Source organism: Liolophura sinensis, chromosome 6, assembly GCF_032854445.1.
Source record: "Liolophura sinensis isolate JHLJ2023 chromosome 6, CUHK_Ljap_v2, whole genome shotgun sequence".
Taxonomy (NCBI): domain Eukaryota; kingdom Metazoa; phylum Mollusca; class Polyplacophora; order Chitonida; family Chitonidae; genus Liolophura; species Liolophura sinensis.
In genome coordinates, this window is record NC_088300.1 from 11478373 (window position 1) to 11504995 (window position 26623).

The 26623-nt window shown below is 42.1% G+C and overlaps 1 protein-coding gene across 2 annotated transcripts; it reads left to right on the plus strand.

The window, feature by feature from the left end:
- Positions 1-9: 9 nt before the first annotated feature.
- On the plus strand, positions 10-26108 carry LOC135468898 (endoribonuclease Dicer-like). Of its 2 annotated transcripts, none has more exons than XM_064747362.1 (14): positions 10-152; positions 1275-1376; positions 2426-2577; positions 4160-4301; positions 4835-4910; positions 5648-5787; positions 11536-11715; positions 13728-13944; positions 14421-17704; positions 19141-19349; positions 19725-19980; positions 20877-21033; positions 22613-22688; positions 22823-26108. In XM_064747362.1, the coding sequence occupies exons 1-14, from the start codon at positions 30-32 to the stop codon at positions 22983-22985; spliced, it is 5277 nt and encodes a 1758-aa protein (XP_064603432.1). In that variant the 5' UTR covers positions 10-29; the 3' UTR covers positions 22986-26108. The 2 variants fall into 2 exon arrangements, with proteins under 2 accessions (XP_064603432.1, XP_064603433.1); XM_064747363.1 differs by lacking the exon at positions 10-152 and adding an exon at positions 303-394.
- Positions 26109-26623: the final 515 nt, after the last annotated feature.

Genomic DNA, 26623 nt, shown 5'->3' on the forward strand with positions numbered 1-26623 from the left:
AAGCAGGAGGAGATTTGAGGAAATTCCGCATGCAGGAAGTGAACCTCCTTGTGTCCACAAGTGTGCTGGAGGAAGGTGTGGACATCCCCAAGTGTAACCTGGTGGTGCGCTTCAGCCAGCCCAGAGATTACAGGTCCTACACCCAGTCCAAGGTAAGCAAATCACAATGTAGTGTCCACAGGTGTGCAGGAGAAAGGTGTGGACCATCCCCAAGTGTAACCTGGTGGTGCACTTCAGCTAGCCCCAGAGATCACAGGTCCTACACCCAGTCCAAGGTAAGCAAAACACATGTAGTGTACACAAGTGTGCTGGAGGAAGGTGTGGACATCCCCAAGTGTAACCTGTGGTGCACTTCAGCCAGCCCAGAGATCACAGGTCCTACACCCAGTCCAAGGTAAGCAAAGCACATGTAGTGTCCACAGGTGTGCTGGAGGAAGGTGTGGACATCCCCAAGTGTTAACCTGGTGGTGCCACCTCAGCTAGCCCAGAGATTACAGGTCTCACACACCAGTCCAAGGTAAGCATAACACATGTAGTGTACGCAAGTGTGCTGGAGGAAGGTGTGGACATTCCTAAGTTTAGCCTGGAGGTGTGCTTCAGCCAGCCCAGAGACTACAGGTCCTACACCCAATAAATAATCGGCCCTGATAGCACGATAGAGTGTCAGCTTTAGGGGCGGTAGATTCAGGGTCAATCCTAGGTCAAGTCACACCTAAGACCTTAAAAGAGGAAGTTGTAACTTCCTTGATTAGCATCCTGAAGGAATAGTGCAACAACTGGTTAACCTGTATCAGTATAATGGCTCGGGCAGGGCATCTTACTTGCCTTCGGAAAGGCATCTCAGTGAAGCAGCACTAGATAAAAGAGCTGTGGAAATCCGTCCTGCAAAAGGAGGCACATTACATGTACTCTAAGGATTCATCATTGTCATATGACTGAAAAATTGTTAAGTACGACGTTAAACCCCAAGCACTCACTCACTCCTGCACCCAATCCAAGGTTTAGGAAAGCACATGTAGTGATCACAAGTGTGCTGGAGAAAGGTGTTGACATCCACAAGTGTGACCTCGTGGTGCACTCCAGCCAGCCCAGAGACTACAGATTTTACACTTACATGTAGTCCAAGGTAAGCAAAACACACATAGTGTCCACAGGAGAGCTTCTGAGAAAAGAAACATGAAAAACGTGTTTGCTTATCCTTTGTTTCTCTTCCATTGTCCATGTTTATCATCTTTTGTGTACATGTATATTCATATTTTTGTTTTGTTTTGCAGAGTCGTGCCTGTGCAAGAAATGCTCAGTACATCCTCCTTGTAGATGAAAGCAGCACGGCAAAATTCAATGAAGAACTTGAAGAATATAAAGGAATTGAAAGGGTGTGGTTCATTTGACTTCATACATGTACAGTGTACATTATTACTGTAATTCTTCAACCTTTCTGCATGTTTGCAAGGTGTTTATTCAACTATGTTCTGTGTTGACTGATGCATAAATTGCGCTGAAAGTTGGCCTTCCACATGCAAAAAGGTTGAGGAAACAGGGTACATGAATTTGTCATATACATATGGTGTTTACAAACAAATATGTGCATGGAGGTAGGGTGTTGGCAAGATGGTCTCTCCATCTATGTTGACTGAAATCATTACGAAACCTGAAAAGAATCAGATGTAGGCAAGTCATGTGCATGTAATTACTTACTTACTGGCTTCAGTGATTGGATGTAGAACATTGCTTCATAAATTTATATTCAGGCACAGGGAGGCACTGCACTGACAGTACAGCCCTGTCACAAATAGGCACTGTACTTACAGGACAGGATGGGACAGCTTTGTCACAAATAAGCACTGCACTGACAGGACATCTTTGTCATAAATAGGCACTGTAATGACAGGACATGAAGGGACTGCCCTGTCACAAAGAGACACTGTAGTGACTGGACTGCCCTGTAGCAGAAAGATGCTGTACTGACAAGACTGCCCTGTCACAAAGAGGCACAGTAGTGACAGGGCGACCGTCTCACAAAGAGGCACTGTAGTGACAGGGCTGTTCTGTCACAGAGAGGCACTGTAGTGACAGGGCGACCATCTCACGAAGAGGCACTGTAGTGACAGGACTGCCATCGGAAAGAGACGCTGTAATGACAGGACTGCCCTGTCAGAAATGGATACTGTAGTAACAGAACTACCCTATTAGAATAGGCACTATGGTGATGGACTGCCCTGTCACAAAGAGGCACTGTACTGACAGGACTGCCCTGTCACATAAGGCACTGTACTGACAGGACTGCCTTGTCACAAAGATGTCCTGCCAGAAAGAAGCACTACTGACAGTACTTCCCTGTCACAAACAGTGCCTCTTTATTTGCAGATATTACTGGTAAAGTATCAGAAATCTAAGCTAGAGTTGTTCCATTCATTGCTTGCAGGTGTTACTGGAGAAGTGTCAGAATCGTGACATTGTCACAGAAGAGGATCCTTCTCCTGAACAGGCTGAGGGGCTCTTGCCAGCTTATTGGCCACTCAAACAAGAGGGAGCAGCCAGGGTAACCATGACTTCAGCCATCAGCCTTATTAACAGGTTACTGCTCAATTTAATTAGTATTTGTTTTTTTTTTGTACATTTGTGTACATTTTTACTGTTTTAAAGTTTTGTTGGCGGTTTGTTCGTGTGGGTCATACCTGATTGGCAGATGGTGCACAGTCATGACAGTGTATGCATAATCATGGTGAAATAAATTGCATATATATTTACAAAAGTATTTACCCACGTGTACACGTATTTACATATAGATGTACGATTTTCTTCACCCAACCAATTTGTTACTTGTTGACGGTAAGAGTAGTTTACATCCTGTAAGCTGCCGTCCACCTGTGAGCACCTGTTGGTGCTCTCTGCCAGTCAAGACTGCTGTCCACCTATGGGCACCTGTACAGCTCTGTGTCAGGCTATACTGCTGTCCACCTGTGTGGGGGTGCTGTGTCAGGCTAGACTGCTGTCTGTCTGTGTTGGGGCTCTGTGTAAGTCTAGACTGTGTCTGGCTGTGTTTGGGCTCTGTGTCAGGCTGGACTGCTGTCTGGCTGTGTTCGGGTGCTGTATCAGTCTAGACTGTGTTGGGGTGCTGTGTCAGGCTAGACTGCTGTCTGTCTGTGTTTGGGCTCTGTGTCAGGCTAGACTGCTGTCTGGCTGTGTTGGGGTGCTGTGTAAGTCTAGACTGCTGTCTGGCTGTGTTGGGGTGCTGTGTCAGGCTAGACAGCTGTCTGACTGTGTTTGGGCTCTGTGCAAGGCTAAACTGGTGTTCTGGCTGGACTGCCCTGTCACAAAGAGGCACTGTACTAACTGGCTGTGTTGGGGTTCTGTTCAAGGCTAGACTGCTGTCTGACTGTGTTGGGGTGCTGTATCAGGCTAGACTGCTGTCTGGCTGTGTTGGGGTTCTGTGTCAGGCTAGACTGCTGTCTGTCTGTGTTTGGGCTCTGTGTCAGGTTAGACTGCTGTCTGTCTATGTTTGGGCTCTGTGTAAGTCTAGACTGCTGTCTGGCTGTGTTGGTGTGCTGTGTCATGCTAGACTGCTGTCTGTCTGTGTTTGGGCACTGTGCAAGGCTAAGCTGCTGTTCTGGCTGGACTGCCCTGTCACAAAGAGGCGCTGTACTAACTGGCTGTGTTGGGGTTCTGTGCCAGGCTAGACTGCTGTCTGACCGTGTTGGGTCTCTGTGTCAGGCTAGACTGCCGTCTGACTGTGTTGGGGTTCTGTGCCAGGCTAGACTGCTGTCTGACTGTGTTGGGGTTCTGTGCCAGGCTAAACTGCTGTCTGACTGTGTTGGGCTTCTATGCCAGGCCAGACTGCTGTCTGACTGTGTTGGGGTTCTGTGCCAGGCTAGACAGCTGTCAGACTGTTTTGGGCTTCTGTGCAAGGCTAGACTGCTATCTGACTGTGTTGGGGTTCTGTGTCAGGCTAGACTGCTGTCTGACTGTGTTGGGGTTCTATGTGTTAGGCTGGACTGCTGTCTGACTGTGTTGGGTCTCTGTGCCAGGCTAGACTGCTGTCTTACCATCAAAGGAGCATGTAATTTTGCAGTTTACAGTGGTTGACATGTATTCTATGAAGAAATTCATAGGTGGAAGATTTGTGGTGCTAATTGAGCAAATCCTTACATGTGCCCAGGTATTGTGCCAAGCTGCCTAGTGATGCTTTCACCCACCTGACTCCTTACTGTGCTCTGGTTGCCCTGGGAGATTCCTCCTCACCTCAGTACTATGCTACACTAAGGCTTCCCATCAATTCACCTGTCAAGGAGGAAGTAAAGGTAAGTATAATATATAAGTTAAGCTTGATCACCAAAATGCAGATACCTATAAAAACTTAACAATGTAGTTGTCAGGGCTGACAACGATGACAGCAGTTCAAGGAAGAATTTCAAGTGTCAGTACCTTGCAGTACTGTGTCATTTATTCCACAGAAGAGTGGGGGGAAAATACAGAAGAAATATTAGAAGGCTAATGAGCCAAAAGCTGGAATTGAACTGTGACATGACTGAATGGGGTGGGCAGTACAAGATAGATGGTGCTGAGGTAGATTTTATCAGATGGACGAAGTGCTCATGTAGACATGATCATATGGCCATACCGCTCAGGTAATCGTGATCAGATTGTTGTGGTGCTTAGATACACATGATCAGATAGACGTAGTGTCCAGACCATTTACAGATTGTCATAAATGTTTTTTATTTGCTGTCTTCATTTTATTAATTTCAAATGCATGAGCTTTCTGATTGGATGTGGTCAGTAGTCTTAAATGTGTACATGTATAGTATGATAATGTGTGATATGTATGATGTAGGGAGAAATCATGACAAGCAGGAAGCTAGCTCAGATGGCAGTGGCACTGAAGACCTGTGAAATTCTTCACAAAGAAGGTGAGTTGATACAAAGCTTAGATATCCATGAATTGATGCACAGCTTAGATTACCATTCGATGAAAGGTTCAGATATCCACTGGTTGATGAGGAGCTCAGATTTCCAGGAGTTGATGAGGAGCTCAGATTTCCAGGAGTTGATGAGGAGCTCAAATTTTCACGAGTTGTTGAGGAGCTCAGATTTCCATTTGATGAAGAATTCATATTTGCATGAATTAGGAGCTCAGTTTTCCTTGCGTTCACGCTCAATTTTTAAGTTAATGACAAGCGCAGATTTTCAGTAGATAAGCTTCTATTTTCATCAACTTAGATCTCCATAAGTTAATGAGAGCTTAGTTCTCCAAGAATTGATAACTAAGATTTTCATGAGTCCATGAGAAGCTCAAATTGCCATGAGTTGATCAGGAGTACAGTTTTCCACCAGTTCATGTTGATCACAGTCTTCTTTGAGTCGATGATGAGTGCAGCGTTTCAATGTAGTAACATTTACCTCTTAGTCTGGACAGAGGCAAGAATGTGGACATTTCCAACTCACTGCTTAGGAGATGTTAGTACATTATAAGTAGTGTAAACATGTGCTCTTACGGGGGAAAATTGGTTCATGGTCAGGGCACAACAATGATCAGCCCCAGAGTTGTTATGGTGCTCCGAGGGGGAATAGTAGATACATAAACTGATTCCTTGTGTTACTGTTACATTTTACACTGAGGGGATTGTAAGCATGGCGTTTGTTTCAGGTGAGCTGGATGACAACTTATTACCAGTTGGCAAAGAGGTATTCCGGTATGAGGACGAGGACAATGAGTGGGAGGATGAGGTAGAGGAGGGTCAGGCCAGGCCGGGAACCACCAAACGCAAGCAATACTACATTAAAAAGGTAATTTCATGTGCAATAATGTAACATTTAAATTGAGCTTAAATACTTCTAACAGGAGCAACATAACATCAAAAATGTAAAATTAGATATATCTTGGGTTGACATTATGCTAATTTGTGGTTGTGTGCATGTCACAATCAGTAAATACTGTCATCTTTAGCAGAATGCATGGTGAAGCATTCGTCTATGAATAGAAACGCCGGATTAGCTATTTGTACTGCTTTGACTGTATGCATTAATGATCATGATGAATGTGGAGTGGGAAAACCTAGATGAGGAATCATATACATGTAAAGTATGGCACACGTCTCTCTGTTTATGTACTGGAACTTCTGATGTCACATATGTGAATCTGATAAAAGTTTTTAGACCTCTTTATGAGTTCTGCCGGCCAGCATTACTTTAATTTTGCCTTTGCATATGTAATGATGGGAAAAGACTCCAGATTGTCATTCTGTTTAAATATACTTTCTCATCACTCTAAAACACATGTTATTAACTTGACGTGATTATAAGATATGTTTGTTGGATGAGGGGAGGTAACTTTGAGATTAATGCCCTGGATCTGTATGACACTCACTTGTCCCAAGCAAAGTCTACCCTGAGGTACCTGGGTGATGTCAGTTGCTTATTCCCAGTTTTCCAACTTCATTCTTCCACAATAAACTACCATGGAATGCACTCTAAATCCACTCCTCAGACTCACTCAATCATAGCTAGATTACTGGGGATTTTCAGAGGTTATAAGGCCCCCATACATCATTCAATACGGAAAACAAAGATATACTGAACAATTGCGTTTCAAATTGATTTACTGTCTGTAGTCTCAGTGTGCCACCATTTAAGGGATCACAAGGGATCAGTTTTCTTGTTGCAAAAAACAACTTAAAAACGGCGGGTGTTGAAACCCAGCGTCTTTTAGAACATAGTCTCAGATCTACCATCCTCTAGCTGTGGTCAGCGACCTGTTGTGAAAGCGGGCTGCTCAGTGCGGAGCGCCATGACCGGCTAAATGTAGTCGACTTTGGAAGTAGTCCCGGACTGCTATTATCAACGTGTCCACTTTTAATACACCACCTGTACCTAGGAGTTCATAGGAGTCATTTTTCCACGTACCGATCACCACATTCTGAGAGAAAGTGATTTTTTTTTTTTCACCTGAAATTGAGTTTTTCTTTCTTTCTACCAACCCATTTTACATACTAAAATTGAATATTTTTGTACCGGGGGTATGTTACTAAACTTCACTAATTAAAGTAATTATCACTACATATGAACTCAAGCTGGCCTCCTGGCTAGTTGATACAGCAAAGTGATAATCAGCACACATTGCAGTTTAATACTGTTACATGTATTTCAGGATACCAGTCCAATGAAGTGTGAAGACTGCCCAGAAGGCTTAGAGCATCAGTCTAGATTGATTGAACTCACAACATGAGCAATTGTTCTTGACATCACTTTTAAAAGATATTTAGTAGTCATGAATCATGACAGAATGGTCATGCATTAATTGCTGACAGAATATTTGGTTGTCACTCTTAGTCTTAGTCTGGAAAAGGAATTGTCAAAAATGATCTAAACAAAAAAAAAAAACTTTGAAAAAATCGGAAATCATGCAACACTTTACATGTATAATTATAAATCTGAATAGTTCATCCAGATGAAAGCTGTGTGCATTATCTAAATTTTCTTGAAGTATTATCCTTACTTGACATAAAAACGAAGATTTCAATCAACAAAAGCAGTTCAAAACGAAGTCTGATTTGAATTATTGACTGGGTACTAATCACATGAAATTTACCACAAAAGCCAGCCACCGGTAATGAGAAAATCAAGATACCCAGAAACAGTGATTCACCCCATGGAGTATTAACCATAATGATCTTCAAATAGAGAGGCTACATATGCAGAAAGATAAAATACACTGCTGCGTTATGTATCAATGCATTGTCACTTTTTCCACGACGAATGCGCGCTGGATCTCAGCCGACAACAGCCTGAAGTCCTATCATCCAGGCATCTCCTAGTTCAGTCTTTGAGCAAAAAACACGCTTTTGTAGCAAATCAATGTCGCTGGTAAGTGTTCACATCTGTCAAAGAAGGTTTTAATTTCGCTGCGCCAAGATATTAGCGCCACCTGACATCAGGGGGAGGAAACCAGTCAGACCACTTGCGCTCGCGTCTTGAAGGCTAATGTCAAAAACAGAACGATCGGAAGCCAAAGTAGGTCCAGTTATTCGTTAGGACCAATGTGGCAGAGACCAAAGGAGTATGCTATGTCTCATGTTTGATTTCATAACCCACTCCGCAGCCAAAAATTGCCTTCTTAAATCTGATCAGTGGAGACGATCATGAATATTTCCGTAAAAGAGAGATAACTCCAAACGTGAACAGGTTCATTCTCCTAAGGATGGCTAAATACAATGCCGAAATATTGAGTCACAATGAAGTCTTTTTTTGTCTACATGTGTATTGCAAACAGGTTGCTTCGCTAAAATTTGGATATGTTCAAACTGAGTTTATGTAACATTTTGAATATTTTCTTAAAAAAAACAAACTCAAATTGAGTAAATATAACCAGTTATTGAGTTTTTTATTCAGTCGACAGACCGAATACCAGCTCGTCCAGACGTCTGTAAACCTCAGTACCGTACCGTACATGTGCATGCGTATAAAAGTTAATTCATGTATAAACAGGTATGAGCTGAATATAAAACATTTGTACCTATGTAGATAAACAATACACATTGTGTCCAAAAAAAAAAATTTGAGAAAAAATATTACAATGCTGATATGAGCAGCCACCATGTCCACGAACGAAGTGGCCATAAAGGCCAATTAGGCCTACTGCAACAATGTATACTGCTATTAATCTACCTTCTTGTTGACAGATTCGCCAGGAGGTTTGAAACTTGCTAGTTTGTTTATTTTGCATCACTTGCAGTTTGCCTGAAGTTTTTAATAAATATATATCCCAGTCTTGAGGGATCAGAGGAATACTGACAGGGGCTTTAACAAAACGAGGGCCCAATAGTCCAACAGTACCTTATAAGGCATTGTTCAATCTTTGAACCACATAATCCAAAGACCCAGGGATAGTGAGAGATTAACAGAATCCATAAACAGCAGCATTTACAATAGAGTTTGACATCTGCTTCTGTTTATCCCTGCACAACAGCAACGATGATTATTAGGCCTACTTCAGTCAAGATTTGTCAAAATATAATTACATGTACCATGTGTTCTCGCATTGGTTTGACAGCTGAGCAACACGTTTGTACAGTAAAATTGCATTGAAAGACTACTTTTGTCCGCTGTTTTGCGCATTTGAGGAAGAGAAACCTATATGAGTCCAATTTTAAAACAAGGCTGTTCGCAACGTGTATTTATAATGTATGCTGAGACTGGATGGAAATGGTGCGCATTGTAAGTGGCATGTATCCTGACACAACTGCATGGAAGTTTTCATCTGAAGGAACTCACCACTGATGGAGTATTTCTGTTTGCAAAATTACGACATGGATTGGCCAACTATTAGATTACCTCATATTTACCCAGAAAGTTAGTTTAGTGGCAGTGTGACTAAAGTATGCTAAGAATTTTCTGTGTTATAATTTTTCCTGGTATGGCTTTTTCACAAAGTGCTTTACAGCTAAAAGGTATATTTGACATCCCTCTCTTTTCCCATAGAGGCAGACGAGAAAAGTCTCCAGACAGTTGTAAATCTATTTTTCTTAAAACGGAGATCATAAACTTAATATTGTATTTGCATGTGCAGAAATTTATGTCCATTACCAGCTTCACGTAGCAACAATTTTAAACCTGTTATGAACATGAAAGCATGTGATATATATGTATGAGAGAGAGAAAGTTTAATTTAATTTGAGGTTCAGTTCTGATCATGATTTTATTGTTCATACATACATACACTTTTACAAGTAAATTATCTTGATTAGAGATATGCATTGTAGAATAAAACAGTTATGAAGCACAGTGATACATGTTCAGTTGGTTATAATAAAGGAAGGACAGGTATTAACAAATATTACATAAAAAAGAAACATGTACATGTACGAAAAATAAAGTCAGAGCCATATACTGTAAAGTATTTATTATTCAAGGGAATTAATGTCCACATATTAATTTAATCAATGGAAAATACGGAGTTAAAATATGGCCCAATTACTCAAACAGGTATTATGAACGGTCCTCTTTGTGTCCTACGGTGTGGCTAATCCTCATAATCTGGGTCAAAGATTAAAACAATGGGAAATGGATTGTGACTATGCAAGAAGATGATTTTGCACCTAATTTCAGTAGTGTTCAAAGAGGTGTCACTTGTTTTCACACCTGCCTTTGAGTGTCGAGTGAGTGCTCTTAATCAACTGGTAAAGTGACATAAATTCTCTATCATCGGAGCCAGTCATTCATGCTTGATTAAGGCAGTCAAGCAACGCGATTAATTGTTTGTTGTCGGGTTTAATCGTCCTCTGCAGCCAGTTAGAAACTCCTAACATTGCCCACGTTGAACAGATCACAATTTGTTAGTAGCTCACTCATTGGTCCACAGGAGACACATAGCCAATAGGATAACGTGTATCAAAGCAACATTCATTGGAAGCCAACACGTGTTGGAATCTACTTTTATTTCACTTCACTGTTATACGGAAGATTCATCAAGCTAAAGACGAATAAACGCCCACTTTGTTTTATACCCACTAAGCCTTATGTCCATAGTTCATATATGTTTAAAGCCTAATTTTGATTTAAGTACAACCAACACACACTTGTCACAGATGCAGCCATTGGCGATCGAAGTCAACTGCTCAACGCTACATGTAAATTTTGGAATGCAATTCCATCACAAAATTGAGGGGATTTTCCCTAGGTCTGCATCGAAGACGGTTTGTAAAAGGAGCCCTAAATACTTCTTCGTCATTTGATGAAATACATAAGTTTTTGTTTAGCTGAACTCAGTTCCTCAAGTTCCCAGGCAAGTTTATTTTGGATTATATCTGTGAATGTTTTTGGACAGTGATGTGTATAGATCTTGCACTCCTGGATGTCATTTTACCTTCGTTGTTGATGACCTGTAATATAAAAACACCAGACAACATTCTAGCTAAACACAACTTGTTCACTCAGTAATTGTTCTATAATTATTTCATTTGACAGTTGTAAAATCACCATACACGATAAAAGTCGGCAGTGCCGTGTATACTGACTCATGTTGCAGATCAGCGTGATTCAGCGGTTACATATACGAAAGTTAGCTGTACCTATTACTGCGCTGAGTGACACTCTCTGTTGATTTCACTGTCTCGTCGAGGACGGTGAAGTTGATTGTGATGGCACTTGACCTGAGTATCCATTTAGCGTTTATAGAACACTTGCAATTTTGGAAAATCGGTGGGTGTTGCCGTTACCATGTTCTCTACATGAAAAAAAAAACTGCGGAAGAGAAAACACTGGATGGCAGTGCTCCCTAACCAGGTTCAGTGGACTCTTGAGCACCCTTACATCACTCATGTCTTGTGCGTAGAATTAATAAACAGTAAATGTTGAGGGTGGTTTGTTAAGAAGCATAGCATGTATTGTATTGAATGAATAAATGATTATGGCTTAGTGCCACATGCATGTATTGGGAATTTTGCATGTATGCAAAGCACATTCACACAAAGTAAAATTTTCCATTTCTGTCCCTCCTGAGATCTTTGGTAACGTTGTTGTTATTATTTTATATTTCAGGCTGCTCAAGACTTACAAGACTGCTGCCCTAAACCTGAGACGGAGTGTGTGCTGTACGAGTTAAATATGAAACTGACAGGTCCAATCACTGATGAGCAGAACACACGTGGACGCAAACTGCACGCACCTGAGGAAACATCCCGGACATTCGGGATTCTGCTGGCTAGACAAATACCCAGGGTACTGTGCACATGTCTACACTCATAAAGGAATAGTCCACACAGGGTACTGTACATTTGTCTATACTCATAAAGGAATAGTCCACACAGGGTACTGTGCATTTGTCTACACTCATAAAGGAATAGTCCACCCAGGGTACTGTGCACATGTCTACACTCATAAAGGAATAGTCCACCCAGGGTACTGTACATTTGTCTATACTCATAAAGGAATAGTCCACCCAGGGTACTGTGCACATGTCTACACTCGTAAAGGAATAGTCCACCCAGGGTACTGTACATTTGTCCACACTCATAAAGGAATAGTCCACCCAGGGTACTGTGCACATGTCTACACTCATGAAGGAATAGTCCACCCAGGGTTCTGTGCACATGTCTACACTCATGAAGGAATAGTCCACACAGGGTACTGTACATTTGCCTACACTCATAAAGGAATAGTCCACCCAGGGTACTGTGCACATGTCTACACTCGTAAAGGAATAGTCCACCCAGGGTACTGTACATTTGTCTACACTCATAAAGGAATAGTCCACACAGGGTACTGTACATTTGTCTACACTCATAAGGGAATAGTCCACCCAGGGTACTGTGCACATGTCTACACTCATGAAGGAATAGTCCACACAGGGTACTGTGCACATGTCTACACTCATGAAGGAATAGTCCACACAGGGTACTGTACATTTGTCTACCCTGTCCGCCAAGGGTATTGTGCACATCTATATCCTTAAGTGTACATTTGTCTACACCCTTAAGGGAACAGTCCACCCAGGGTACTGTGCACATGTCTATATCCTTAAGGGAACAGTCCACCCAGGGTACTTTGTACATGTCTACGCTCATAAAGGAATAGTCCACTAATGGTACTGTGCACATGTCTATTTTCTTAAGGGAACAGTCCACTAAGGGTACTGTACATTTGTCTACTCCATTAAGGGAAAAGTCCACCCAGGCTACCAAGCATTTGTTTATATTTGTGAGGGAAAGTACCATACCATCTCACCACCACGTAAATGGTGCATGTTGTAGCGTGAGACCTGTCGGACCATTTCACATTACAACCCCAGTAAACTACAAGCAGTGAGATAACACTTCTGTTTACCTCACTGGACAGATGATTTTTTTGGTCACGGTGCATGTCAAAATGGAAGCCCCTGTAAAATTCCACATTGTCAGGCTTTGATGCAAAATGACGTCTAAGCTAAATCTAAGCAATTCATTAAAATTTTTAATTACAATTAACCTTAAATCTGCTTCCCGTTATTTTCTCCCTTGGTCACTACACTAAATATTTGTACCTATATTATGCCTAGCATTTTCACAAGGCAAGCAATAAGCATTGTCAGTTGTTGTTTGTCACTCTTTTAAGCTGACATGAAACAGTTTTTAGCTCGCCTTACAAAGGAGAGGCATTGTGAGGGAGGGATCAGATACTCCCGGTCACAGTGTCAGTGTCCAATTTGGTTAAAGTTTTTGGCCACCCATAGTACCAAAATAGCCAATCATCTGTAGCGATGTGCATATCAAAGACAAAGGAAGGCTTTTACATCATAGCTCAGCGTTTTGCTCAGCTGTTCACAGAGTTCCAGTTGCCTTCCATACTACATGGATTGCCAAATGCAGTTCGCGATTTGCATATCATATCAGACCTCTGTGGTAAAGCTGTGCACTATCTCCCAACTGTCTGTTACGGCCACAATGATTTACAACTGCTCTGCAGCCATTATGTGTACAATAAACAGTCTTAGTTCTGACAGTACAATAAGTTTGGTCTTTGTTGATTTAATGGCAACATCTTGGCACTATATAAATTAGAGGATAATATCTGTGTATGACAGAACGTGTCAATCATTCTACTTTTTTCTCTGAATGAATAGTTCTTACTGTTTCCCTCATGTTTTTTTTCTTAAATATACATTGTACAACTGCTGACATTTGAAATGACCAAAAGACATGAAGTAGAAATTCTTTATCTTTCTCTTCAAGTTGTGTTTGGTTGTTTGTGGACAGGTGCCATTATTCCCGGTGTACACACGATCAGGGGAGGTAACTGTGAGTATTGAGCTGGTCAGCACCGATATTGTCGTGACACAGGAACAGTTGGACCAGCTGCTTGTCTTCCACACCTTCGTCTTCTCCAATGTTCTCAGACTGGAGAAAGACCCAATGGAATTCTCTGCTGACCCAATGAATACCAGCTACGTTGTGGTCCCTCTCAACTGTTTAGGTACACTTGTCTTAATTCTCACAGTAATACTGATCACATTTTAAATCTATTGTGTATATTGTTACTAACATTGGTACATTAAGTCTAAAAATGGAATTAAACTTCAAAAGGAAAAAATGACACATTTGTTCATTCAGTTTTCAATTTCATGTACAGTAATTGTTCAACATTTTCTCCTGTTTGTAAGGTGTTTATTCAAGCTTGTTCAGAAGGTATTATTCTGTGCAAACTGAAAAAAAAAGATTGTGAAGCCCTTGTTATAAATATACATAAATTGCACTAAAAGTTGCTCTTTCATGTGCGAAAAAGTTGAGGAATGAGGGTATACACATTTCAAAATACAAAATTATGGAATCTTGTGAAATATTATGAACATGTCAATAGTTTATTGGCAAATGTATATGTATGAGATTCCCAAATGCATCCTTGGTATACAGTACATCTAAGTCCTATTCCTATATTTCAAACTTTTTCAGCAGAGAATCCGGGTGGCTTGTGTATTGACTGGGACTTTGTGGAACATCTAGGAAAACGATCTTCCCCAGTAGAGCAAGCAAAAATTTATGATGCAAAGCGAGAAAAATTTTTGTTTCAAACAGAACAGTTTCAGGATGCCGTAGTAATGCCGTCATACCGTAACATTGACCAGCCTCAGTATTTCTATGTAGCAGAGATTCGCCATGACCTCACCCCTGTCAGCCCATTCCCTTCTCCAGACCTATACAAGACATTTAAGGATTACTACGCAGTGAAGTATGGATTAGTCATCACGAATACGGAGCAGCCCCTCCTTGATGTGGACCACACGTCTGCCAGGCTAAATTTGCTCACACCACGCTACATGAACCAGAAAGGAGTGGCTCTGCCGACAAGCAGCGCGGACACAAAGCGGGCTCGCCGTGAAAATCTACAGCAGAAGCAGATCCTTATCCCAGAGCTCTGTGACGTTCATGTCTTCCCGGCCTCACTCTGGCGCAAAGCCGTTTGTCTGCCTGCCATCCTGTATAGGACCAACCATCTGCTTATTGCTGAGGATCTCAGAGCACGCATCGCAAGGGAGACGAAAATAGGGCGGGAAAAAATCCCCTCAGATTTCTGCTTTCCTAAACTTGACTTTGGGTTTGACACAAACCCAGAAAAAATAAAGATTGAATCTGTGTGGGAGAACGGTACAAATGGAGATATGAAGGAAGGGACAGTCAGTGCTACATCCATCTCTGAAGAGAACCCTCAACCACAAGTTCACCAAAGTTCTGTCACCACCATCTTGGTAGAAAATAATTTTAACCAGTCAAATAATAGAGAGATCCCATTTGTTGATCTTCAGCTGGAGGTTGGAGGGGTTCAGGAAGGAGGGGATAGTGCTTTCAGCGGATCCACTCCCGAGGACCTGGACTCTGATCCTGGGGCTGATACATTCAACTCGGTAAGCACTGATTCAGACAGCGTGTACAACACAGCACAGGAGGGCGACACAGACATGGACAGTGACGAAGATCTTGCGGGTCCGAACATTAGCGACCATACTCTGGTGGATCAACACATAGGCATTCTGGACAACTCGGTCATTGTTATTGACACGGCTGTAATGCCCTTAGAAAACCACTTTCAGAAACTGAAGATTGTGGAGTTGAAGGATGATGGATCTGTGACACCCACAGCAGAGGTGAAATGCAAACTCACAGAGCCCAGTGGTGTTCACAAATCTGACATCAGTGGGCAGGAATCAAGCTTTATGATCAAAATAAAACAGCCTGATAGTAGTGGAAATAAATCGAGTTATAGGGACAACATGAAACAGGCTGGTATCAGTGAACAAGAATGCGGTTACAATGACAACAAAAATCAGTCTGATATCAGTGAGCAGGATTCCAACTATATGGATGACATGAAACAGTCTGATATCAGTGAGCAGGATTCCAACTACAGGGACGACATGAAACAGTCTGATATCAGAGGACAAGAATCCATTTGTATGGACAAAATAAAGCAGTCTGATATTAGGATAGAGTTTGTCAACACAGATCTTGCCAAAGACATCAACCTATGTGCTAATAATGGGGTGGAAGGAGGTGCTGCTGGTTGGGAAGACATGGGCACTGACGGCGAGGCAGAACGAGTGATGAGCCTTCTGGGGCCTGAAGTACTTCAGATATCGGATGGTGTGGTTGGTATGATATGTCCCAACTCCAGACAACTCACAAATGAGACCCCTGCTGCCACATCTCCTGATAAATATGCGAGTGCAGACAACACGAAGGTAGAAAAAATTAAACCTGATACATCATTAAAGAGTAGTCCCAAATACACATTCAGTATTCATTCTGAGGCAGTTTGTAGGGAGGAAGAAGACAGCATTGATACCTCAAACTGTGCCACATCACCTGTACATTCTGCATGTATTGTTGATTGGACAAGTCACTCTCAGAATGAGGCCAATCATGTGGTAAACTCTGCTCAACACATCAAAGGTATTGACAGTTCCAGTGCTCAACATGACCAGGTGGGTGGCAAGGGTAGTGCCACTCCCAGTGCTCAACATAGCCAGGTGGGTGTCAAGGGTAATGCCAGCCCCAGTACACAACATGGGCAGGTGGGTGTAAATGGTAATGAAAGCCCCTGTGCTCAATTTGGCCAAGGGGGTATCAATGGTAGTGAAAGTCCCGATGTTCAACATGGCCAGGTGGGTTTCAGTCTCAGCATGATCAGCCCCACACCTGCTCAGTGTGCACAGCTGAGGGGTTCTCAACTTGATAAAGTTGATATGAACAAGGATAAGACTTGTCTGATAAGCAGTATAGTAAACCCAGTAAAATCTGTGGAAGTCAGTTTGACAGCCCCTAAAGAGGCACCCCCCAGAGAAGATCCTGTGGGCATTGGCGTCTGGGGTGAGAATGTCCAATCAGTGATGCCCACAAATTCTAGTGTCACCAACACAGAGAGGGTTGTAAGTTTGGACAAAGATGTGAATCTAAGCACTTTCTTAGGCCCCAGTCCATGCACAATTCTCCAGGCTCTAACCATGTCTAATGCCAATGACTTTTTCAGTTTAGAGCGTTTAGAGACAATAGGAGACTCATTCCTAAAATATGCCATTACGATTTACCTGTACTGTACATACCCAGGCATCCACGAGGGCAAGCTCAGCTACCTGCGCAGTAAGCAGGTCAGCAATTACAACCTCTACCGCCTGGGGAAGAAGAAGGGTCTCCCAGAGAGCATGGTGTCGGCCAAGTTTGAGCCGAACGATAACTGGCTTCCGTCTGGTTATGTCATCAATGAGGGTAAACGGCGAGGACCTGTCCCCAAAGTGCTGATCAGTTCATGTGCAGTGAGAGACAAGTCTACAGCGGCAACAGCCCCCATTAGGGTAGAGGAACGCTCCTCAGAGGACAGTGGGAGTGGAGACTCCGGTAGCATTCGCATCAGCTGTAATCACCGCTCCAACGGTAACCTAAGCAGGTCATCACGCATGGCCAACATGCAGCAACTCAAGTTCAAACAGGAGCTGGAAGAAGTGAGTCGGTGTCAGGAGGTGGAGAACCGTGCTGACCAGCTGGACACCGCCAAACAACTACTCCCATACAACCTGCGCACCCAACAGATCATTCCTGACAAGAGTGTGGCGGACACTGTGGAAGCTCTCATTGGCTGTTACCTCACATCCTGTGGAAAGCGTGGGGCACTGCTTTTCATGTCGTGGCTAGGATTACGAGTTTTCCCAAAGAAGGATGGATACCCTGATTCAGTCCCAGAAGAGGTGAGTCTGCTTAACATGGATAAATAGGTTTCTGTGGATAAAATAGATAGACTATTTATTTGATTTGTATTTAAAGCCATGCTTAGTAGGTTTTCATACGTGTGATGGCTGGTAGTTTCATGGCTGGAGAAAACCAGAGTACCCGGTAAAGAACGCTGACATTCGCCAGGTACTTGACAAACCTCTTGACAAAAGCCAAAACAGCGAGAACTGGATTAGAGCACATGACCTCATTCAGCAAGGCCCTAATGGTCACATCGAATTAGCGCCTTTACCATCTGAGTAATGGGCTATTGTAAGAATTACTGAAATTTTATTTATTTGATTGGTGTTTTATGCCGTACTCAAGAATAGTTCACTTATACGACGACAGCCAGCATTATGGTGGGAGGAAACCGGGCCCAGCCCGGGGGAAACCCACGACCATCCGCAGGTTGCTGGAAGACCTTCCCACTTACGGCCGGAGAGGAAGCCAGCATGAACTGGACTTGAACTCACAGCGACCGCATTGGTGAGAGGCTCCTGGGTCATTACGCTGCGCTAGCGCGCTAACCGACTGAGCCACGGAGGCCCCCAAAATCCTGAAATTCTTTATACTTTATCTAAATTAGATGTCACCATAGGCATACAAGTAGGTATATTAAAATACCGTAATATGGGTCAGGATTCGGCCGATTGTTTTTACAGAGGTCATGTGGTATGTAGTCTGGAGGTATTTGGTTATGGATTAGGGTAAGGATTTAGTAGGATCTAATTAGCTAACTGGCACTTGAACCAATAAAACGTAAATTGACTAGAACTGCAAGCAATTGTAGGGCTTCCAAGTGGTCTGTACACACAGTTTTTAGTGTCTACTACAGAACAAATCTGTTTCATTCCCTGTCTCCACAACAGATCATTTGAATCCATTGATTCTGTGTTCTGTCAAAAGACCGCAGGTTTTCTGATATAAGTGAAAAGTGAAGTATTCCTTGTTAGACAGTGACAGTGTGTTTGAGCAATCTACCTTGACAAATGAAATTTCCATGGCGTCGTCATTAATATATGTATCCAAGAGGCTTTGTCCTGTGCTTTGCCTTCAATAATTCTGGTTCATCCTGACTACCCTGAATGACTCGAAATTTCGTCCCTGACTAACTTGCCCATTTTTGTCTTTGACTAACTTGCCCATTTTTCCTCATTCTGTGAGGTCTGTTGATTTTGGAATGATGTTTTGAGGTTTGCTCGGAACATGAGATGAAAATCATGATATTCTACTGGAAAATTGTGTCAGCAACAAAAATAATATTTTTCCTCTAAAAATGCACTTTTGTGGACGAAATTAAATCTGTACTTTTATAACGGATACATGCACATGTGCAGTATACATGTACAGTGGTCTGTATATCAGAAATGTACTACATATTTGTGCTACTTCAAGCTTTTGATATTTCAAGGTGAACAATGAGTTCGAGGAGTTGCAGGTGCCTCGTTCCCCACAGCTGGGACACGTATGTAATGGTGACACTGTCGTTAACCGACTTCTGGATGGCTATGATGCTTTTGAGGAGAAGATTAGTTACAAGTTTAAAGATCGGTCCTACTTGCTGCAAGCATTTACTCATGCCTCTTACCACTACAACACTGTCACGGACTGCTATCAGAGGTGAGGCCAGGTAGCCGCTAATCCCATGGTACTGTTTGCAAAACTGACAATGGTTAAAATAACATAATGAGATACATGGATAACAACTTCTGTTTATTTGGGAGCGACGTTTCGGTAAAGATACTAATACCGTTTTCAAGCAGTGGTAATAGTGAATGCTTGAAAACGGTAGTAGTATCAATACCGAAACGTTGCTTCTATATAAACAGAAGTTGTTATCCATGTATCTCGTTACGTTGTCTAACTCAACTTCTAAATGCCTCTTAAAGATGTTAATGGTTATGATGTATAATAGTGTTGAAAATAAACACAAATGGACTGGATGATTTGTACCTGAAAGTTTGTAGGTATTAAAGTGCTGGTGCTGTGTTGCAGGCTAGAGTTTCTAGGGGATGCAATCCTGGATTACGTCATAACGCGCCACCTGTTTGAAGACTCTAGGCGGTACTCTCCAGGTGTGCTCACAGATTTACGATCAGCTCTCGTCAACAACAACATCTTCGCAGCTCTTGCCGTCAAGTGGGATTTCCATAAGTACTTCAAAGCTGTGTCACCAGCCCTTTTTTATGTGATCGAGAGATTTGTGTCTCGTCAGAAGGACAATGAAGACGTGATCGAGTTGGATGATGATGTAAGACTCACTCTTCCCTCTTTTCCCACATGCTGAGCCTCCCATTTGGTAATGCTTTGATGTGGCGTACAGTTGGGCTAAGTTGTAAATGTATAGATGAGTTCATCACTTTCAGGATGACATGCTCCTTACACCCATATCCCTCGTACCCATGATGCTAGCACCTGTTTTACACAGTTATGTTCCTGACACCCATGTCCTTTATACCCATGTTGCTAGCACCTGTTTAACACAGCTATGTTCCTGACACCCATGTCCCTTGTACCCATGATGCTAGCACCTGTTTTATACAGTTCTGTTCCTGACGACAGTGTTCCTTGTACCCATGCTCCTATTATCTGTTTTATGCAGTTATGTCCCGGACACCTGATGTCCTTGTGCCCATCAGCATGTTGCCAACACCTGTTTCACACAGTTGTGTCCCTGATGCCTGTGTCCTCTGTACACCTGTTTCACACAGTTGTTTGTAGCCATGTCCCTGACACCTGTGTTGTTTGTACCCATATTCCTGACACCTATGTTGTTCGTACCCATGTTCCTGACACCTGTGTTGTTTGTATCCATGTTCCTGACACCTGTGTTGTTTGTACCCATGTTCCTGACACCTTTGTTGTTTGCACCCATGTTCCTGACACCTTTGTTGTTTGCACCCATGTTCCTGACACCTGTGTTGTTTGTATCCATGTTCCTGACACCTGTGTTGTTTGTACCCATGTTCCTGACACCTTTGTTGTTTGCACCCATGTTCCTGACACCTGTGTTGTTTGTATCCATGTTCCTGACACCTGTGTTGTTTGTACCCATATTTCCTGACACCTGTGTTGTGTGTACCCATGTTCCTGACACCTGTGTTGTGTGTACCCATGTTCCTGAAATCTGTGTTCTGTTGGTGACAGGAGGATGATTCTGATGACATGGAGAAGGTGGAGATGGAAATCCCCAAGGCTCTGGGGGACATCTTTGAGTCAGTTGCAGGTGCCATCTACCTGGACAGTGCCATGTCTCTGGACACAGTCTGGAGGGTCTATTACCGCATGATGAAACCACAGATTGGTAAGCTACATGTAACCTCCATGCACTTGTCTTCTCTTTTCTTGATACTTTGAATCTCTACCATCTTCAGATGGCTTCAGTGGCCTAATGGTTAAGCATCTGCCTGGAAATGAAGAGACCTGGGATACCAAAGATTTTACAAATAGGACTTGTTTTTACTGCCTCATTTGACACTCAGCCCAAGAGATTAGAACAATGAAACAAGACTGATTGGGCATTATCATGTGTCATGTCTGGTTTGCTTCATGTTTGATGATACTACATTGGCGGCATGGACACACGCTGCCACATGAAGACACAGTATATGTACATACACATAATGACTCATCGTCATATGACTGAAAAATTGTTAAGTTTGATGTTAAACCCCAAGTATTCATTCGTTCATTCATTCTACCATCTTGATGAAATTATACTGTTAGGGTGACAAGGAATTTATTAAATTTTTAAAAGTATTTATACTGTTAGGGTGACAAGGAATTTATTAAATTTTTAAAAGTATTTATATGTTCTTATAAGTTGTATGGCGCAGTTTACTTGCATATAATCAAGCGCTCCCTTCTCTGAAGACTTAAGGTGCACATCAACATTTTAGCATTGTCGTGTGAAACAAAATATATGGTTATACCAGGGAGGTACAATAGAATTATGTCATAGCATAGCTTATGTCATACCCAGGGTGTCGGTGTCCAGTAACAGAGAGAACAAAGTTAAAGAAAATGTTTAATATGGGTGATATATTAAAAAGTACTGCATGTATTGAGCTCAAGTTTTACACACATGTAGAACACAATAACTAGAAGGGGATGTTACATTGTTGATTTGCTGGGTGGATATTTATATAATCACAGTATTACAAAATCCACGACTTGGATCCAGAATATATTTCTGTAACCCCTTTGACCATTTTGGTATTACATTAAAAGAAGACGACCAAAGACTATCTTTCCAAAGTCTCATGTTAGACTCCTTTAGGTGGGCGTGTAAATGCTTGTCCGATGGCCTAAATAAAAGAGAGTTCTTCGTCACCAAAATTTATTTATTTGTATGATGTTTTACGCCATACTCAACAATATTTCAGTTAAAAGATGGTGGCCAGCTATTATGGTGGGAGGAAACAGGGCAGGACCTGGGGAAAACCCATAACCATTCGCAGGTTGCTGGCAGACCTTCCCACTTAAGGCTGGAGAGGAAGCCGTCAAGAGCTGGACTTGAACTCACAGCGAACACATTGGTGAACACAGTAGTAGTTATTCTAGTTCACACAGGAGTTCCATATTTGTACATATGTTTATATTGGGGTGATGGAGGTTCTTATTTTGACTGAGTGTTTTAAGATCAAATTATAAACGGCAAGTTTGAATTGGTGTGAACACAATAGAACTATTTCACACAGGAATCCCAAATTTGGTGTTGATGATCATATTTTGGTGAAGTACATGACATACATGGCATGAACAAGTCCTGGAGTTGTGTGCATACAAATTTGTTAAACTTGAGGGGATTGTATGTGTCAAAGTCCATCCTTATACTCGAATGTCATGTGCTCTAGTCAAGGAATGTCTCTGTTCTGTTACAGATCAGTACCTTGAGAGAATCCCCAAGTCTCCAGTGCGGGAATTGTTAGAGATGGAACCAGAAACTGCCAAGTTTGAGTAAGTTCTCTACAAGTTTAAACTTTAATAATTTCAGGATGTCCCATGTACATGTATACATGTTCAAAACTAATTCTTTGCATTTTTTTTTTATAGCTTTTGTGTCATATGTCTTTTTTGTCTACTTGTTGTAGAAAGCCCGAGCGAACCATGGAGGGTAAGATCCGAGTGACGGTGAATGTTGTTGGCAAAGGCGTGTTTACAGGAGTGGGGAGGAATTACCGTATAGCAAAGAGTGCTGCAGCAAAGAAAGCGCTGAAGAACATCAAAACTATGCAAGCACAGGGACTGATCTGAGCCATTGCGTATTCTTGTGCCATTGGTAGCTTGTCTAAACTGAGCAATTACATAGTGCTATGCCATCGGTAGCTGGTCTGAACGGAGCCATTACATAGTGCTGTGCCATTGGTGGCTGGTCTAAACTGAGCCATTACATAGTGCTGTGTCTGTCATTTGTGGCTAATCTAAACTGAGCCATTACATAGTGCTGTGCCATTGGTACCTGGTCTAAACTGAGCCATTACGTAGTGCTGTGTCATTGGTAGCTGATCTAAACAGAACTACTACATAGGGCTGTGTCATTGATAGTTGGTCTAAACTGAGCCATTACATAGCGCTGTGCCCTTGGTAACTGGTCTAAACTGAGCCATTACGTAGTGCTGTGTCATTGGTAACTGGTCTAGACAGAACTACTACATAGGGCTGCGTCATTGATAGCTCGTCTAAATTAAGCCATTACGTAGTGCTGTGTCATTAATTGCTGCTCTAAACAGACCTACTATGTAGGGCTGTGCAATTGGTAGCTGGTCTAAACTGAGCCATTACATAGTGATGTGCCATTGGAAAATGGGCCAGAAAGCATAGCCTTACCTTGTGTACACTGTAAATGTAGCTGGTGTAAAATAGGCCATTAATAGTACTGTATCATCGGTAGCCATAGATTTAGCCAGAAATTGAAATCAGGGTATTTCATTTCCAGTCCTATCTCTCTCATGTTAATTTTATCAGAATACTTGGAGAGCGTCTCAAAGACATGGAGACATTCCGCTGGCCAAGCATCTGGTCTAGACTGAGCCATTATACAGTGCTGTGCCATGGGTAACATGTCCAAGCTGGGCCATTACATATTGGAGTGTCATCTGTAGCTGGTCATTACATAGTGCTGTGCCATGTAACTGTTCTAAACTGAGCCACATAATTCTTTGCGAATAGTAGCGGGGCCTCCGTGGCTCAGTCGGTTAAAGCGCTAGCGCAGCGTAATGACCCAAGAGTCTCTCACCAATGCAGTTGCTGTGAGTTCAAGTCCAGCTCATGCTGACTTCCTCTCCTGCCGTACTTGAGAAGGTCTGCCAGCAACCTGCGGATGGCCGTGGGTTTCCCCCGGGCTCTGCCCGGTTTCCACCCACCATAATGCTGGCCGCCGTTGTATAAGTGAAATATTCTTGAGTACCGCGTAAAACACCAATCAAAATCAAATCAAAGCGAATAGTAGCTGGTCTAATTTGATCCATTACATAGAGCTGTTCAGGGTTTGAATTATGGCATTCCTGAATGCTGTGTCGTTTGTAGGGAGCCTAAAAAGGGGCATTACACAGATCTCTGTCATTCATTGGGGGCATGAACTGTGGCATTACTTACTGTGGCGCTGTAAACCCAGACGTGACTAGTGCTGTGATATGGTCATTACTATGCCGTTTCATCAGTTGCGGGCCTAGACTCAGTCATCAGGCAGTGCTGTAATGCTGGATGCTGTTGTGGATGGAGGCAGTACCTAGTACTTTACTCTTGGTAATGTATCCAAACTGAACCATTATGCAGAGTGGTACCATTGGTGGCCGGTATGAATTGAGTCATTACACAGTGCTGTACGCTGTATTGGTAGCAGTCTAAACCAAGGCATTACATAGGGATGTGCCATTGGTAGCAGGTCTAAACTGAGGCTTCGGGTGGGACTGGTGAGGTTGGAAGCAGTTCTGAGCTGAGACTTTACACAGGGCTATGTGGTTGGGAGCAGATGAAAACGGAGACTTTAGGTGGGCATGTGACCTTGGGAGGAGGTCTAAACTGAGGCATTACATCAGCCTGTGTCATAGGTAGCTGGTCTAAGCTGAGGCTTCACATGAGGCTGTGAGGTTGAGAGCAGGGCTAAACTGAAGCATTACATATTGATGTGGAATTGGTAGCAGGTCTGATATGAGGCTTCCTGTGGGGCTGTGAAGTTGGGAGCTGGTCTAATCTGAGGCTTCCTGTGGCAGCTTTGCATAGGTCAGCAAAATTCCAGCAGTATAAAGTGTACTCCATCTACTTCTCAAAGATGTGACATTAAAAAGTTTATATATGTAACATGTATACATTTCTCCTACAGTTAAAGGGAAAAGGAGTACCATGGTATTTTGTGTTCACAGTCATACATGTACCCACTTCCATTTTTGTTCTTAAAGGAGTACATTTCCAAGTTCTTTTGTTCAAATGTGTACACTTGGGTACAATAAACAATCTTATGTGGGACAGCCTGCCAGAAGCCTGCGGATGGTCGTGGGTTAACCTCAAGCTCTGTCTGGTTTCTTCCCACGTCGCATATTAAAAGTGAAGTTAAACATGGTATAAAGCTCCAATCAAATACATAAATAGTAAATTAAGACAAGAAATGCATTTAATTTAGCAGACGGGAAGCAAAATTGCACTTCTGTTCTAGAGTGTACAGTATCCCAACAGGTGTTCAGCATCTCCCTCTGAATTGTGAATCTCGTTATATGGTGAGGTTTGATTGTGTAGGTAGCTGATGAAAGTTACACCAGGTTATACAAGCTACGTGAGCATTTCAGCCTGGTGATTCAATTCAGTCCATTTAAGCTTAATGTATATTTGATACCAAAGTGCAAGAGGTGGTACTCAAGAAGTAAATATGCAAAAGAAACCAGAAGACAAGATGGCATAGAATGCAAATAAAATCAGAGCTTATAGTTGATTTTGGACTGTTTTACAAAGGTTGGTTACAGACTCCAATATCCAATCCCTTGGCCATTCTCACAGTGAATATTAGTACAGTAATTCCCACAGTAATGGTTAGGATTCAATACAGACTTCAACATCCCATGACCATTCCCATATTAATGGTTAGGATTCAATACAGACTCCAACATCCCATGACCATTCCCACAGTAATGGTTAGGACATAATACAGACTCCAGAACCGTTGACCATTTTCAAGCATCTCATATGATGATACATTTACTATATGCAAGTGTGATATCTTTGGTCAACACAATTAATTGTTATAATTTATAATTTACAAATAGTAGGTATGTTTTGGCTTTCCATATATCTGTATTACATGTATGTATTGGTATGAAGCTGTTGTCAATGTTTTGAACACTATATGTATGTCAATATTTTCAAATAAAATTTTGTAACAGTTGTGCCTGTATTTAATTAATAAATTCATTTGCTACATTACATTTGTATCTTCTGTGTTTCTAATATGTTGTTTATTTGACAACAGGGTATCCTTGAGATATAATATAACTGCTTAATTATTATGAAAAGGGGGCTAACTTATGTTTTATCAGATTGGTGGTAAACATGTATGCCCATATCTGTACATGTGCTGGAAAGAAACTTTATATGTGATTTAAACTGGTAGATGTTGCTGACTGCACATGCAGAGTTCTCGGGTGTGTTCACTGTGGATGATAAACACTCATGTCCACCATTGGTGTTGCACTGTCACTCTGATTTATGTAGCAAAATGCAAGAACATACAGGCTAATGTCACTTTGATTTGTGTGGTACAGGGATACTGCTCAAAGGCCAGTGTCTCTGATTTGTGTGGGACAGGGATACTGCATACAGGCCTATGTTCCTTTTGTTATCACAAGGATACTGTCTACAGGCTATAAATGTCACTTGTGTATACATCATATTCAGCCAAAGCT

Coding starts and splice junctions, on each gene's coding strand:
- LOC135468898 (XM_064747362.1), top strand. CDS start 30: ATGCAGGAAGTGAACCTCCTTGTGTCCACAAGTGTGCTGGAGGAAGGT. Junction 2,578..4,159: donor GCCATCAGCCTTATTAACAG/GTTACTGCTCAA, acceptor ACATGTGCCCAG/GTATTGTGCCAAGCTGCCTA. Junction 21,034..22,612: donor CATGATGAAACCACAGATTG/GTAAGCTACATG, acceptor GTTCTGTTACAG/ATCAGTACCTTGAGAGAATC.